The sequence below is a fragment of the Eumetopias jubatus genome, unplaced genomic scaffold, assembly GCF_037043125.1.
Source record: "Eumetopias jubatus isolate StellerSeaLion01/CBP00866 unplaced genomic scaffold, mEumJub1_p1.0 scaffold_10, whole genome shotgun sequence".
NCBI classification, from domain to species: domain Eukaryota; kingdom Metazoa; phylum Chordata; class Mammalia; order Carnivora; family Otariidae; genus Eumetopias; species Eumetopias jubatus.
In genome coordinates this window covers 53,428,992-53,443,730 of record NW_028274816.1, presented here as the reverse complement: position 1 = coordinate 53,443,730, position 14,739 = coordinate 53,428,992, and the positions used below count along the sequence as shown (strand labels likewise).

Genomic DNA, 14,739 nt, shown 5'->3' with positions numbered 1-14,739 from the left:
TTTGCAACTAAGCTTGTTAACACTATATAATGAAAATGTACAAGGAATAATGTTGCAGTTTTTGGTTAGATTTAAGTCAAAGACACTCATTAATAAGGCATCTTCGAATATGAATATTCCAGAATTTCTCTAAGCCATCTGATCAGAACAACTGTCTCTGAATATTACCTTACTTTGGAAGGTACTGGCATACACTTGAATTAAACTCAGAATTTTTCAAAATAACCCCTAATTAATAAAACTATTCTATATTCAAACTAAAACAATTTTAATAGAACTTTCCTTTCCAGAAACAATAATAAAGGAAACAAGGCATTTTGTAAAACGTGGTCCTGAACAAGTCACAGTAAAAAAAAAATGTATACTTAACTTCCATCTCCTCAAAACAGAGGCTACTTTCTGTTCCACAGCCTTGGAAACAATTTGAAGAACAGTCTGTAAGCAACTTTGGGCAGGGGGTTGCCAAAACAAAGCTCAAGCAGTTGAACATGGTCATTCTTAAAAAGAATTTGGGGGAGCCTGACCACAAGGATCCAAATTCTGTTTTTAATAACCAGTACAAAGGCAAAGTGGCTCTTCCCAAATAGCAGTGCCACCAGGGGCTGTCCCAGCCCCACGCTCACCTGTGTTGTGCTCCCAAGCAAACCCTGATGCTCCTGCTCCAGGGAGACTTTTTCTTTTTAGAGGTTCAGTGTCCAGGGAGCTCTCTGTGTGAATGAGGTGAGCACAGACTCCACATGGGTATTTTAAGGCTTGGAGTCAAAGTATTTTTCAGCACGGCTAGGCAGAGTCCATGTGTCAAATGGCCCGTCTCCAGTTTATCCTAATTCCTCACCACGCATTTGTAGACCTAGGACGACAGACCTTTGCTATGTCATCATAATCACACCTAATGTCCATCCTAACTTATTATTCATATTCTGTGCCTGGGAACAGTCCCTGTATTTAACAATAATACCTACAACATAAAACAATCCACCGTTACAACTTACATGGTCACAAAACATTAACGATCTTCTGTAGACCAAGCAAATGTTTTTAACCATAATTGTCGTGCATCAAATTCACAGCCAGAATCCCCAAGATCAAAAAAATTTGCACAATACAAATAATAACTTAAAATACACACACACACATATACACACACTCTCACACACACACTTCTTACAGAACTGTGCTTGGGGAAACTCCATTTGTTGAGTGCCACTGAGGGCATATTTTGCTAAACTGCTGCTCCAGGTATTTTTGTTTGGAAAATCTATCACAGTAGGGCACAGCTGTTTATTGGCTGAGCAGAAAAGAAAGATATGCTTGTGGCAACCAGAAAGTTTTAAGGTCTTTCAAGTTGCATAAAATGGACCTGCAGAAAAGTTTACATGTTCTCAGGATGCAAAGTTGGAGGTGAAATGTGATATCAAACCAGTTGCTAAAAGTATACAGCAGCCATCTCTTGAGGTCAAACCTGGTACCCAGATGTGCAAGAAAGCTTCGGGACACATAGCTTGTTGGCCTTGTCCCATACCATCGCATAATCCGATCATGTGTGAATTTCACAAAAGATTCATATTGTTCTGCTAGTTTGGTATTGAGAATTTGCTCATACTCCTCCTGAATTTTATCTTCATAGTCTTTTAAGAGACGCTCACCTATTATTCCAACTTGTGGGAGGGTAAAGGTGGGCTGGTCCTTCTTCATCCAGGAGGAACCTGGAGAACTAGGTGCTGTGAGTGCTGAGGAATGAGGCTGACTTTCCGAAGTACAAGCTTCACTCTGATTAAGAACAACTTCTAAATGTCTCCACCTCTGATAAGGACTATATTCTTGTTTTATGTTCTGAAAAATTTGTTCTGGTGTTGGAAGGTGCCACTCGCTGCCGGGCGGGGCTGGCTGCTGCAGAGTGGGCCGTGGGGTCTGTGTCTGGAGAAGCGGCGGCGGCTCGGCGTCCGGGGCCTGAGGCCCGGAGTGGGGTCGGGCAGAGGGGCGCAGCGCCGCCGCTTCGGGGAACCAGGGCTCAGCAGCGCCGCCTCAAGCTCCATGGGCTGCTTCAACGTCGCCACGCACACCATGCGGCTGAGGGGCCAGGGACCAGGAATGAACGCTCCTCAGCGGAGCTCGCAAGCCTAGCCGGCTCCAATCCCCAATAGTATTTTTTAAAGATTTATTGACTTATTTTTAGAGAGAGAGAGAACACAAGTAGGGCAGAGGGAGAGGGAGAAGCAGACTACGTGCTGAGCAAGGGACCACCACAGGGCTCCATCCCAGGACCACTATATCATGATCTGAACCAAAGGGAGACTCTTACCAACTGAGCCACACAGGCACCCCTGTTGAGTTTCTTATATGACATGTATAACTCAAAAAAGTTGTTAAAAATTATATATACATATATGAAATATTACTTAAAGTACAAATTTTTTAAAATACAAAATTGCATAGCAGGACTTTTTCTTCCACATTTCCCTTCTAGTCAACCAAAGGCGGCAGAGTTGCTCCGCAGCCTGGAGCCTTCCTCAGTGCTCCCACAGCCCAGCAGGGTCTGACCCTCCCCAGCCTCACTCAGTCACAGTCCTTTGGCTCTCCAGGTGCCCCACGCTGGACTCCATCAGCCCCTCCAGCCAGCCAGGCATCTGCCCGCTGAGACTGGTACCTCTGTGGGCAGGTCATCCCTCCACACCTCTGTCCTTCAAGGGGCAAAGGTCCACTCACACACACTTCCAGCCTCAGCCAAAAGGTCACTTTCTCAGGAGTGCTCCATGGGACCCACCGTCAGCTAAGACCCCCTGACATGGTCCAGACGCACTAGACACTTTCCCTTCCTGGCCCTTCTCTGTATTAAAATTGACTCCTCAGTGCCATGATTTTCTGACTGCCCGTGGCCCTATAACAAGGTAAATCCCACGAATCCAGCAACCCCATCTGTTCTGTTCTCGATGGAGCTCCCAGGACCCAGCCCAGGGCCTGACACATCACAGATGCCCAGTAAATACTCGTTAAATGCATGAGGGAAACCACACAATGGAAGCATGTCACTCCCTTTCACCTGGGGTCGGAGCCTCTTTCCCGCAGACCTAGGCCACTGGCATCAGCATGGGAGGGGCCAGAACGTGCCGGTAAGGCTGTCGGGTCTTTCTCCCTCCTGATTCAGGAGGGACGACAGGGACCTCCTCCAGTTAGAGGTCAGACCCCCATTCATTCCCAGAACACGGACACTCCCATCTCTGTCTGTGACTGACTGCTCTCCCCGGAGGGCCTGGGTGGGCAGCTGTGTCCTTCCTCTGCTCTCAGAGCTCTGACCTGCCACAGATTCTGGATCACCAGCCCAGCTGCAGTTACGACCAGGGGAGTTCACAGCCCTACCCTGCCCTCCAAAGACATCAGGGGGTGACTCCTCTTCCTGAGGGCCCCTGGTCTGTGGGGACACCTGCTATGTCTCCCTGAAGGTTTCTCAACAGCCCAAGGAGTCGTGGGGAATGAGCGGAGCTTCCTGGGTAGACGGCACAGGAGAACCCAGGAGTTGGCTTTGTTTCCCCGAAGCTGAGGGTCTCCTCCCCTTTCACAGAGGCAGCCCTGGGATCCCTCAGCTGCCCTCCGGGTGGAGCCGCCCCAGCTCCTGGTTCCTGTAAGGAGACCAGAGCAGAGCAGACACAGGGACACAGATGACTTGGATGCAATCCCCCCACAGTGCTGTGATGGGGAGACAGGGCATTGTGGTGCCCAGCCTCTCAGGCCGGTGCCTTTTCCCCAAAGTCTCAAGGGACCCCTACAAAGTCATTCCTTGAAATCTCAAGGACAGAGAGCTCCTGCTGAGTGAGCACCTCCCTCTGGGTGGACAATTCTCCTGACAGGATCAGGAATCTTCTGGACACTGCCTGTCCTCTCTCTGGACTCACCCTGCCCTGGGATGGAGTCAGGCAGTCTAGGACCCACAGGGACCAGGACCCGGGCTGACCGGTCCCTCACCTCGGCCCAGGACTGAGGCGTATCCTTGGGAGCCTGGTCAGCATCCCTGCTGCAGCCCCCAGCATCGCCTCCTGGGGGCAACATAGGGACATGCAGACGACACAGAGGCCATTAAACCCTGAAGCTGGCTTTGGCTGAGGAGGTGGAGGAGGAGACTGTTTTCCATCCCTTTCTCCAAAAGACACTTCTGGGTCCCTCCCACGTTCCTGTCCTCTCCTTCTAGAGGCGTAGGAGCTCCCTGATCTGTCAGGGGTCCCTGTGCAGCCCCCACTCATTATCTGGCACCACCCATGGGGGAGGCAGAGTGACCACAGGAAAGTCCCCCAGGCAGAGCACACAGGCTGCCTAGGACGCTCAGGGGCACATGGACAGTCTCTGCGCCACAGTTCAGCCAACACACGCTGAGGGAGGGTCTCCTCAGAACCTTCCTGGGAGCCTCAGCCACCGGAACTCCCACCACCTTCTCTCTTCCCAGGACACAGGAAATCCCCTTCCCACCTGGGAACTGAGCTCCTGAGACACCTGGTCCTGGGTCTCTGTCCCTGGAAGCAGAGGCCAGACTGGGGACACCCAGGGTTGGGCCGTGGGTCCCTCACCAGTCATCACCCGGCCTGCCCCTTTCTCACCTCCAGAGTCATCTCTGGGATCTTGCTGCCAGGAGTCAGTCCAACCTCCCCAGACCTGTGAGAACCCCGGGGAGACTGGTGCCCAGCTGGGATTCTCTGTTACAAACGGAAATAATCCCCTGGATTTGGGGACCTGGGGCTCTGTGTGTGGTGCCCACAGACTCAAGGCCAGGACACAGCGGAGGCCAACTTGGAGTAGGGAGAAGGGCCATCCTCTAAGGGAAGGGTCCCCCTCAGTCTGGCTATTCAGAGTGTGCTCTCCGGGGCCAGGACGATCAGCATCACCTGGGAGCTTGTGAGAGGCAGACTCTGGGGTCCACACCACACCTGCTGAGTCAGAATCTGCATTTTCACAGCCTCTGCAGACCCTCCGTGGGCTCAGGAGAGGGAAGAGGCGGCCCCACCCCCACATCATGGGCTCTCAGCCTGGCTGGGCATCTGCTGACCCAGCATTTCTGGGTGTCCCCTGGGCATCCACAGTCTTGATAAAGCTCCACAGGTGATTCCAGCGCACAGTGGGGGTGACATCCCTGTGACAAGAGTTCCTGAAGCAGCCCCCAGACTCCTGCTCTGAAGGGAAAGCCACACAGGGAGGGAGAGAGGGCCGTGGGGACGCTGACCCTGCCCCTTACCCCGAGCTGTGGGGGTGACTGGACCCCAACGCCACAGGCTTGTGTTTGTCCAAACAAGGGCGTGTGCGCGCTCTCGCATATGCTGGGAAATCGCATCTGAAGACGGAGAGGCCTCAGCAGTTCCCAGGGAGCCGCAATGTGGACAGAAATGAAAGGGGAGGAAGGGGACAAGGGAGTCAGGAGGGAGGGGCCCTGGAGAGACCCCGCCCCCGGCCCACGTGACCCCGCCCAGCGCTCCTGCCCCCAGAGGCCGCTAGCCTCAGAGGGAGGAAGGAAGGACGGTAGAGCTGACCGGACAGGACGGCAGTGCTCCTGAGCGTTTCTGGAGCAGAAGCTCTTCCCCCAGAGGGAGGGACGGGCCGGGCAGCAGGCACCATGGAGCCCCCCTCGGCCCCTCCCCGACGAGGACGCGTCCCCTGGCAGGAGCTCCTGCTGGCAGGTGAGAGGGATGATCCCCTGCGAGGGGGCGGGAGGATGGGAGAGAGAGGCTGGCTGGGGTCTCCCGGGGAGGACAGGGCTCTGAGAGGAGACAGGGGAGCAGGGCAGGACCGGGGAGCCGGCTCAGCAACGGGAAAATCTCATGATCTGGAAGTGGAGAGCCAAGGGCCGTTTCCCAAGTTACTCATCACTGAGGACTGAATTCTGAAACTGATAACAACAACCAGGGACCCTAATCGCTGCCCCTTCCCACCAACCTGAGATCATGACAGACAAATGCCACACTTGGAGAGCCCTGGGGCCACATTCATTCAGCCCCGGGTATTTGCAGCCGGCCCCACCCCTGGGGTACAGCACAGATCAGAGGAGTCCCTGCCCTCCCCGAGCTCACTTCTATGAGGAGGAAGACAGACACGCAGAGACATCTAGAACGTGATGTCAGGTACTGACAAGCACCAGGAAGGGAACAGAGCAGGGAAAGGTCAGAACATGAAGACAGGGTCTAGAGGAGGTGGGGAGGGCAGGCCTCTCCCCAGGACCCCCTGAGTGGGAGCAGGTATCCGAGGGCAGGGAGGGAGTGAGCGACAGACATGTGAGGAACAGTGTTCGAAACGGAGGAAGTAAGTTCAGAGGCGCTGAAGTAGTGTGATCATGCCGCTGACCTTGACCAGCAGGAGACACACACACACACACACACACACTCAGACACACACCCCGAGGCTGGGGGATTAGGACCTGCTCTGTCTCCAGGGCCCCAGCTTTCCCTCCAACACATAGGTCCAGATACTGATCTGTCTCCTCCCTTCCCTCCTAGTCTCACTCTTAACCTTCTGGAACCCGCCCACCACTGCCCAAGTCACTGTGGAATCGGTGCCGCCCAATGTTGCCGAAGGGAAGGATGTTCTTCTGCGAGTCAACAGTCTGCCTGGGGATCTTGTAGGTCTTAGCTGGTTCAAAGGGAAAAGTATAGCGCCCAGGCGTCAAATTGTATCATATGTAGTAGATGCACAAGTAATTATCCGAGGGCCTGCACACAGCGGCAGAGAGACAATATACCCCAACGGATCCCTGCTGTTCCAGAATGTCACCCTGAATGACACAGGATACTACACCCTACAAACCGTGAAGAGAAATGTTCAAGTTGAACAAGTAACAGGACAGCTGCGCGTATTCCGTGAGTAATTCCTCTCTCACCTCTGGTGTTGGGTGGGGTGAATTCTACTTCACACACACAGGATGCACAGGCCAAGACTTGGCCTCCATCCCCCTCGGCATTATGTCCTGTGTGGGGTTCAAGAATTTAGTGTGGGACACACACAGTGAAGACAAACTTCCTAAGATCAGAATTCTTTTCCCAGAATCCAGACTCTGGGATCATCTGAGAAAGACCCTGCTGGGCCCAGTCAGGACCAGGCCTGAGGGGCTTCTGGGATCGTGACCAGAGCTCAGCCCAGAAAGCCCCTGCTCAGACCCCTGTGTTGGGGCTCCTAACTCTAGTGACCCTGGGGGTCTGTGCCAGGAAGGGTTAGGGCTCCTGGGCAGAGCTGCCTGGGAGCAATGATTTCCCAGCTGCCTGAGCTGGTCACCAGCCAGGGCTCAGTCTCAAGAGCCACATCTGGGGAGGGCAGAGCCTCGTCCTTCACCCGAGACTCACCTCCCCAGATGTGGCTCTTGAGACTGAGCCCAGACTGGTGAGCAGGAGATCAGAGTTACCCAGGCTCTGTGTGCAGACACAGCCCTGTCCTCTCCTCCAGCAGAGGGAGGGATGCTGGTCTGGGCAGTGACGGCAACTGGAGGCTCACTCCGTGTTTACTCTAGAACCATATGACCTGCATCAGCAATCAGAGGCAGAATGATCCGGCCGACCCTCAGGTGGCCGATCTTCACCTCCCTGTGCTGGACTTGAGATCTGATTGTTTCCTGCTGTGTTGCTGTCACTCCCACTGGGGTGTCAGGGAAAGGACTTGCCTTCTCCTCCCGACTCTGCCCCTGAAACCAGCCCAGTGTCCACATGTTAACAAACTCGGTTGCTCTTGCTTAGGAGGGAAGGAGTCAAAGGTGTGGGTGTCTCTCCCGCTGGAGGGCAGGGAGCCTGGTGGCCAGACCTCCTAGGATCCTGCACCCAGGACGCCTCTCTGAAGAGATGATGCATCATTCATTCCCTCACCACCCCTGCCTCCTGCTCATCCCCTCGCTCTCGGCTTGGTCATCTGACTCGGCTCTGCCATGGATGGGGTCACTACTTCATGTCACTCATTATCAAACAGCTGGGCAGAGCTGCCATCCAGGCCCTGGGACCTGAGTACTGGACTGACCTCCGGGCTTGTTCCTGCTGTCCCCAGGTGTCATTTCTGCTCAGACCCCCATCCCCAGGCTGGGCTGGCAGGTCAGTGCCGAGCCAGGAGAGGCCTGGGGCTGTCTCTGACTCTGTCCTGTGTCCTCCAGGATCAAATGCTGCTCTGTAATTGACCCTAGAGACAGCCTGTGTTGTAAGCACACAGAGCAGGGGCTTTACTTTCTCCTAGCGCTCAGATCCTCATGTGTTTGTCCTGAGCTACACACACCTGCCTAATCTTTGAAGGCCGCAGGTTGGCTGAGAGGTGAGAGATGCCAACTCTGATTCAAGATGCCTGTGGAGGAATCACAGGTACCACCCAGGGCAATGTTCTCTCTGTTGTCTGCACAGCAGGGTTACCCAAACCCAACATCACAAGCAACAACTCCGACCCTGTGGAGAATGTGGATTCTGTTGTATTAACGTGTGGACCTCAGACTCAGAGCACCAGCTACCTGTGGTCAGTAAACAATAAGAGCCTCCCGGCCAGCACCAGGTTAGAGCTCTCCCTGGACAACAGGACTCTCACTATATGCCGTGTCACAAGGAATGACACAGGACCCTATGAGTGTGAAATTCGGAACCCAGGGAGTGCCGGTCATAGTGACCCATTCACCCTGAATGTTCTCTGTGAGTAACTTCCCTTCCTACCTGGCCCGGGCTGTCAGCCCAAATCCACATGCCGGGGGCCAGGCCCATCCATCCTTCTGGGGTCCGAGTCCATGACTCTCAGCTGGACCCCCAGGCTGGCCATTGCTTCTTGTCCCAGGCAAACCTGGGCAGGCCCAGCCTAAGCCAAGACTAGGAGGAGATGGGCTGCTCCTACCTGGGAGGGTCAGCAGCCTATGACGGGAATCAGGTGAATGTCTCAGACCCAGGCTCAGTGAACAAGGGGGATTCTACTGGAACTTTTTAAAATGAGGTTGGGGCCCAGTGGGACACTGTGGCCCTAATACACACCAGGAACTTCGGTTACACTCAGATTACATCACCTGTGGCTTTATTCTGTTTGCTCCAGATGGCCCAGATGCCCCCACCATTTCCCCCTCAGACTCCTATTACCGTTCAGGGGCCAACCTCAGTCTCTCCTGCCACGCAGCCTCTAACCCGCCTGCACAGTATTCTTGGTTTATCAGTGGGAGACCCCAGCTGTTCACACAGAAGCTCTTTATCCCCAACATCACTGCGAATGATGGTGGATCTTATACCTGCCTCGCCTATAACTCTGGCACTCGCCTCAATAAGACCACAGTCAAGACTATCACAGTCTCTGGTAAGTGGATCCCTGGAGCATCTGCATGGATCGCTGTGATGAAGGTCTGTTTGGCTTTCAGAAAAGAGCCTTGAAGTTATTGGCATTTGCTTATGTCACAAACAAATCTGAAATCTGTCCTTGAACTCTCCCATTACATGTCTGCAGATGCTTCCTTTTCTTGCTCTCTGATTTTTTTCATGGCAGACCTTGGGTCCGGCCTGGAATGTGGGGTGTGAGCTTCTCAGCTCCAGAAAGCCCCATGCATAAAATGGGGCTTTGCAAATGGGGAAGAAGGAGCCTCTGGCTCAAGTTGCTTTTTGTTGTTCTTGAATTGCAGAAGTCCTTTATATAATCCGGATATTAACCTCTTACAGATATGGTTTGCAAATGTTTCCTTCCAACCCATGGGTTGCTCTCACATTTCTTTGTTAGTGAACTTTAGTTGACACACAATGTGATATAGTTTCAGGTGTACAACATAGTGATTGGACAACGCTCTATGTTAGGCTCTATTCAACACAATGTAGCTCCCATCTGACCCCTGCAGCCCCATTAAAATACCATTGATTATACTTCCTGTGCTGTACATTTCACTCCTATATCCTATTCATTCCATAGCTACTGCTACCACTCTCCGGATTCTGTCTTTTGATGCACAGAAGTTTTCCATTTTGATGTAATACAATTCATCTATTTTTTTCTTTTACTGTCTTTGCTTTGGGTGTAAGAAATCATTGGGAAATCCAGTTTTTTAAAAATATTTGATTTATTTGTTTGAGAGAGAAAGAGCAAGAGAGGGGACACAAGCAGGGGGAGTGGGAGAGGGAGAAGCAGGCTTCCCGCAGAGCAGGGAGCCCGATGTGGGGCTCGATCCCAGGACCCCGGGATCATGACCTGAGCCGAAGGCAGACGCTTCACGACTGAGCCACCCAGGCGCCCCTGGGAAATCCAGTTTCAATAAGTTTTTGCATTATGTTTGTTTTTAGACTTTTACTATTTGACTCTAATGTTTAGATGTTTGACCTATTTAAGTTAATTTTTGTACATGATGTAAGATCGGGTCCAACTTCATTCCTTTGCATGGATATCCAGTGTTCCCAACACCATTGGTTGAATAGATATTTTTCTCCATTGAATGGTCCTGACAGCCTTCTTGAAAGTCATTGGACCACATGTGACAGGGTTTGTTTCCGGGATGCCTATTCTATTCCATTGGTTTCTATGTCTGTCTTTATACCAGACCTCATTATTATCAGTTACTGTAACTCAGCAGTCAGGAAGTAGGAGTCCTCCAACTTTGTTCTTTTCCAGAATAAGTTTGGCTATTTGAGGCCCCTGAATTTCTGTGTGAATTGTTGGAAATTCCTATTTCTGCAAAGCAGTTCCTTAAGTATTTGAGATGGAGGTACCTGGCTGGCTCAGCTGGTGGAGCATACGACTCCTGATCTTGGGGTTTTAGGTTTGAGCCCCATGTTGGGTGTCGAGAGTACTTAAAAATGAAATCTTAAAAAAAGGAACTTGGTAAGAATTATACTGAATTTGTGGATCTCTTTGGATAACACTGTCATCTTAACAAGACTAAGTTTCATCACCATGAACATGGAATGTCTTTCCATTTATCTACGTCCTCTGTAATTTCTTCTAGCAATGTTTTATAGATTTCCATATACTGTCTATTGACTCACTAATTATGTTAAATCCTAAGTATTTGATTCTTTTTAATGTTATTGCAAATAAAATGGTTTTCCTATTTCTTTCTTGTGTTTTTCATTGTTAGTGTTAGCAACACAGTGATTTCTGTATGTTGATTTTGTATCCTGCAAATTTGTTGAAGTTGTTTATTAGTTCAACAGTTTTTAGTGGAATCTCTAGGGGTTTGTATATAAAATTTCATGTCATGTGCAAACAGACATAACTGTACTTTTTTTTTTTTCCAATTTGATCACATTGTGGTTTTTTTTCCTCCTAAGTATTTGTGCCTGGACTTCTGTCCTGTGTTGAAAGTGGGATGTTTATCTTCTGCCTGATCTTAGAGGAACGGCTTTCAGTGTTTCATCATGGTGTGTGATGTTAGCTCTGGGTGTTTCATGTAAGGCTTTTATTATGTTCAGTAGTTTCCTTCTATTTGCAAGGGTGCCAGTATTCTGTATATAGTAACCACCACTCGACAGAAGCTTTTCACCATGAGAGTCAATCCACAGATCTGTAGAGAAATCCTGTAGATTGAAAACTCTTTGACTCCTGAGGTAATGAAGACAGGGCAAGCGGCTTTCATTCCCTAGTAAATAAAACAGTGCAAATGCCTTCCCTACTTTACATGAAGCTGCCCTGGACACAGAGATAGAAGGGTTGTGAGTCTTCTCCCCCCAACATACCTGGCAATGTATATAAGGAATGAGGCCTGATTTTTAAAGTCACAAATTTCAAGAAAATCCCACCGAAGTCCATGGGAAAAAATTCCTCATGATAATGAGGTTGCTGGCCACGTGGGCTAAGAGGTTCCAGGTGCTGATACTACAGTGATGTCCAGGCAGAGCAGACACATGACCGAGGGTCAGAGGGGGAGGTACAGCCTTCTCCTTACAGATCGTCACCTGAACAAAGACACTCGTCCTTCTGCAGACAGCAGGGCCATCCTCTGGGGCACCTTTACAGAGCTCGCCGGGGCCCTTGAAGTGTCCAAGATCTCAAAGGAAGGTGCGTAGCCCTGGGCCCCAGGCCCATTCTCATTTAGTGACATGCTGTGTTTCCCCACAGAGCCAATATCCAAGCCCTCTCTCCATGCCAGCAACACCACAGTCACAGAAGATAAGGACTCTGTGGTCCTGACCTGCTCCACAAAAAACGCTGGGGTCTCCATCCACTGGTTCTTCAATGGCCAGAGTCTAAAGCTCACAGAGAGGATGAAGCTGTCCCAGGACAACAGGACCCTCACCATAGACCCTGTCAGGAGGGAGGATGCCGGGACTTACCAGTGTGAGGTCTCCAGCTGGGTCAGTTCCAGCAAAAGTGACCCCATCAGGCTGGATGTGAGCTGTGAGTGACCCTCAACCTCTCCCTCCTCCTCCCTGTGTATTCTACTGGCAGGGGTGTGAAACGGATGCAGGCCTGGAGGAGGTGGGAGCCGCCTTCAGAGCCTCTAGGGCAATGTGGATAAAATTCCCCAGAATTAGACGAATCTTGTTAGCATCTTGGTTCTAATGTTGGACCTCGGACAAGATGTTCAACCACCTGAACCTTAGTTTCCTCATCTCTAAAACTGGAAAGAACAGCTGGATCTTCGGGCTGTTGTGAAGGTTGTTAAAATGAGTTCATGTGATGAAATTGAGACAGCGTCATTTACAGATTTGGCCTCAATCAAACTTAGCAGCTATTGTTGTTTTGTTATTAACATTTTTGTAAGTAGCTGTAATATCTCGGGGATTTGAGATTAAGTGTTGTCTGATCACGTTCCAGTTCTCTGACCCTCACTGATTTACTGAAGCCCTTTACACACTCAGATGCTCATTTTGCACAGTGGGGTGACACCCGGGTCCCTCATGGGCCGGGAAGCAGCAGATGAGATAAACATAAAGTATTTCCCACGTGCTTGGCACAGGGCCGACCTCAAAAGCAGTCAGCTAATGTTATTCTCTTTAATCGGTGTTGAGTGGACTTCTAAGGGCTTCCCTCTAAGACCATCAATGATGATGGAACAGAAGACACAGGGGAAGAGGCATAATGTGAGAGGAAATGAAACAGGATGCCAGCACTGGCCCTGGGGTGGGGGCACAACTTGAGGATTAAAGCAAATCCAGGGTTTCACTGTGAGGAACAGAAATGGTGCAGCGGTCAAGAGGGTGGGGACACTGTGGTGACAACACACACATCACCCAGACCCAGTGGCCTTTCCTTCCTCCCTAACCAGGCCCTTCCCCCACGGCCTGTCTTGGCTTCCCCAGATTTGACTTGGGACTCATTCCCCTCCCTTTTTCTTTTTATTTCAGATGAAAGAAGCACCACAGGCCTCCCTGTGGGGTCCCTCATTGGCATTGCAGTCGGGGTCCTGGTCGGACTGGCACTGTAGTTCTGCCCTGGGATGTCTCCTGTTCCGCACAGTTTTTTCAGAGTTCCGCAGAAATTTCAAGACAGATCATCTCAAAAACATACAAATTCATCCATAGAGTAGAGAGGGAATATCCCCCACCCAACTCATTCTGAGGTTAATATAACCTTTAAGTTGAAATAGGAATAACAGAAAAAGTACAAAAAGAAGAAAATATCAGGCCTATCATACTCATGAACATAGAGGGAAAATGCTAGACAAGGTATTCTCAAACCAACTCCAACAGTACATAGAAGAAGACAGTATGCCGTGACTAAGTTCCGATTGTCCCAGCAAAGTAAGGTGATTCAACATTAGAAATTTATAAATGGGGGCCACCTGGGTGGCTCAGTCGGTTAAGCAGCCGGCTCTTGATTTTGGCTCAGGTCATGATCTCAGGGTCCTGGGATTGCTCCCCATGGCGGGCCTGAGCTCAGCAGGGAGTCTGCTTGAGGGTTTCTCTCCCTCTCCCACTGCCCCTCCCCTCTCTCAAACAAATAAATAAATCTTAGAAAGAAAAGAAATTTATAAATGGAAGAGGGCAGCAACTCGTAGGGTGCCAGCAATGTTCTGTTTCCTGATCTAGCTGCTAGATACATGGGTGTGTTCAATTTTTGAAAACTCAGTAAGCAAAACGCTTCATTCCGTAACAGTCCCCCTACGCCCTGAATTTTTTTTCATGATAGAGACTCTGAAAAGACCAGATCAGACATGTTGTCCAGTAGAATGCCCACGTTCTGACTTTGTTTCCTTATGGTGTCATTTCACTAGCTTCTCTAAACCCTGTGTTCCCTATAATTTGGAAAATGAATCTCAAATATTAAATAGTTTCAGGTTATATTTTGTGGCAAGAATGCTTCCTCGGTTTTCTATTGCATCATCACAAGAGGCACATACGAACTTGTTGTCCAAGACCTTAGGCCAGTGTAACGATTTCAGTGACATAAAAATTGATCAGTGGGCACATTTTTTTAGGTTTTTTAAAAAAAATTCCAGTTAGGGGGCGCCTGGGTGGCTCAGTGGTTCGGCGTCTGCCTTCGGCTCAGGTCATGATCCCATGATCCCTGAAGGTCCCCCTTCATCGGGCTCCCTGCTCCGCCGGAAGCCTGCTTCCCCCTCTCCCACTCCCCCTGCTTGTGTTCCCTCTCTCACTATGTCTCTCTGTGTCAAATAAATAAAATCTTAAAAAAAAAAAAAATTCCAGTTAGTTTGGACACCTGGGTGGCTCAGTCGGTTGGCAGTCTGATTACTGGTTTCAGTTGGGTCGTGATCTCAGGGTCGCAGGATTGAGCACCCTCGAGGGGCTCCATGTTTAAGGGGTGATCTGCTGGAGGTCCTCTCCCTCTCCCTCTGCCCCTCTCCCAGCTCTCTCTCTCTTTCTTTCTCTCTCAAAATAATAAATCTTCAAA

At 50.4% G+C, this 14,739-nt stretch overlaps 1 protein-coding gene and 1 pseudogene across 3 annotated transcripts; one reads left to right on the top strand and one right to left on the bottom strand.

The window, feature by feature from the left end:
* Positions 1–1,281: 1,281 nt before the first annotated feature.
* On the bottom strand, positions 1,282–2,066 carry LOC114197128 (akirin-1 pseudogene; annotated as a pseudogene).
* Positions 2,067–5,475: 3,409 nt separating this feature from the next.
* Positions 5,476–13,412, top strand: LOC148163239 (cell adhesion molecule CEACAM1-like). 3 transcript variants are annotated; one of them, XM_088027633.1, is made up of 6 exons: positions 5,476–5,657; positions 6,471–6,830; positions 8,346–8,621; positions 9,010–9,264; positions 12,004–12,282; positions 13,233–13,412. In XM_088027633.1, the coding sequence occupies exons 1-6, from the start codon at positions 5,594–5,596 to the stop codon at positions 13,310–13,312; spliced, it is 1,314 nt and encodes a 437-aa protein (XP_087883759.1). In that variant the 5' UTR covers positions 5,476–5,593; the 3' UTR covers positions 13,313–13,412. The 3 variants fall into 3 exon arrangements, with proteins under 3 accessions (XP_087883759.1, XP_087883758.1, XP_087883760.1); XM_088027632.1 differs by having other exon boundaries at positions 8,343–8,621; XM_088027634.1 differs by lacking the exon at positions 5,476–5,657 and adding an exon at positions 5,986–6,098 and having other exon boundaries at positions 8,343–8,621.
* Positions 13,413–14,739: the final 1,327 nt, after the last annotated feature.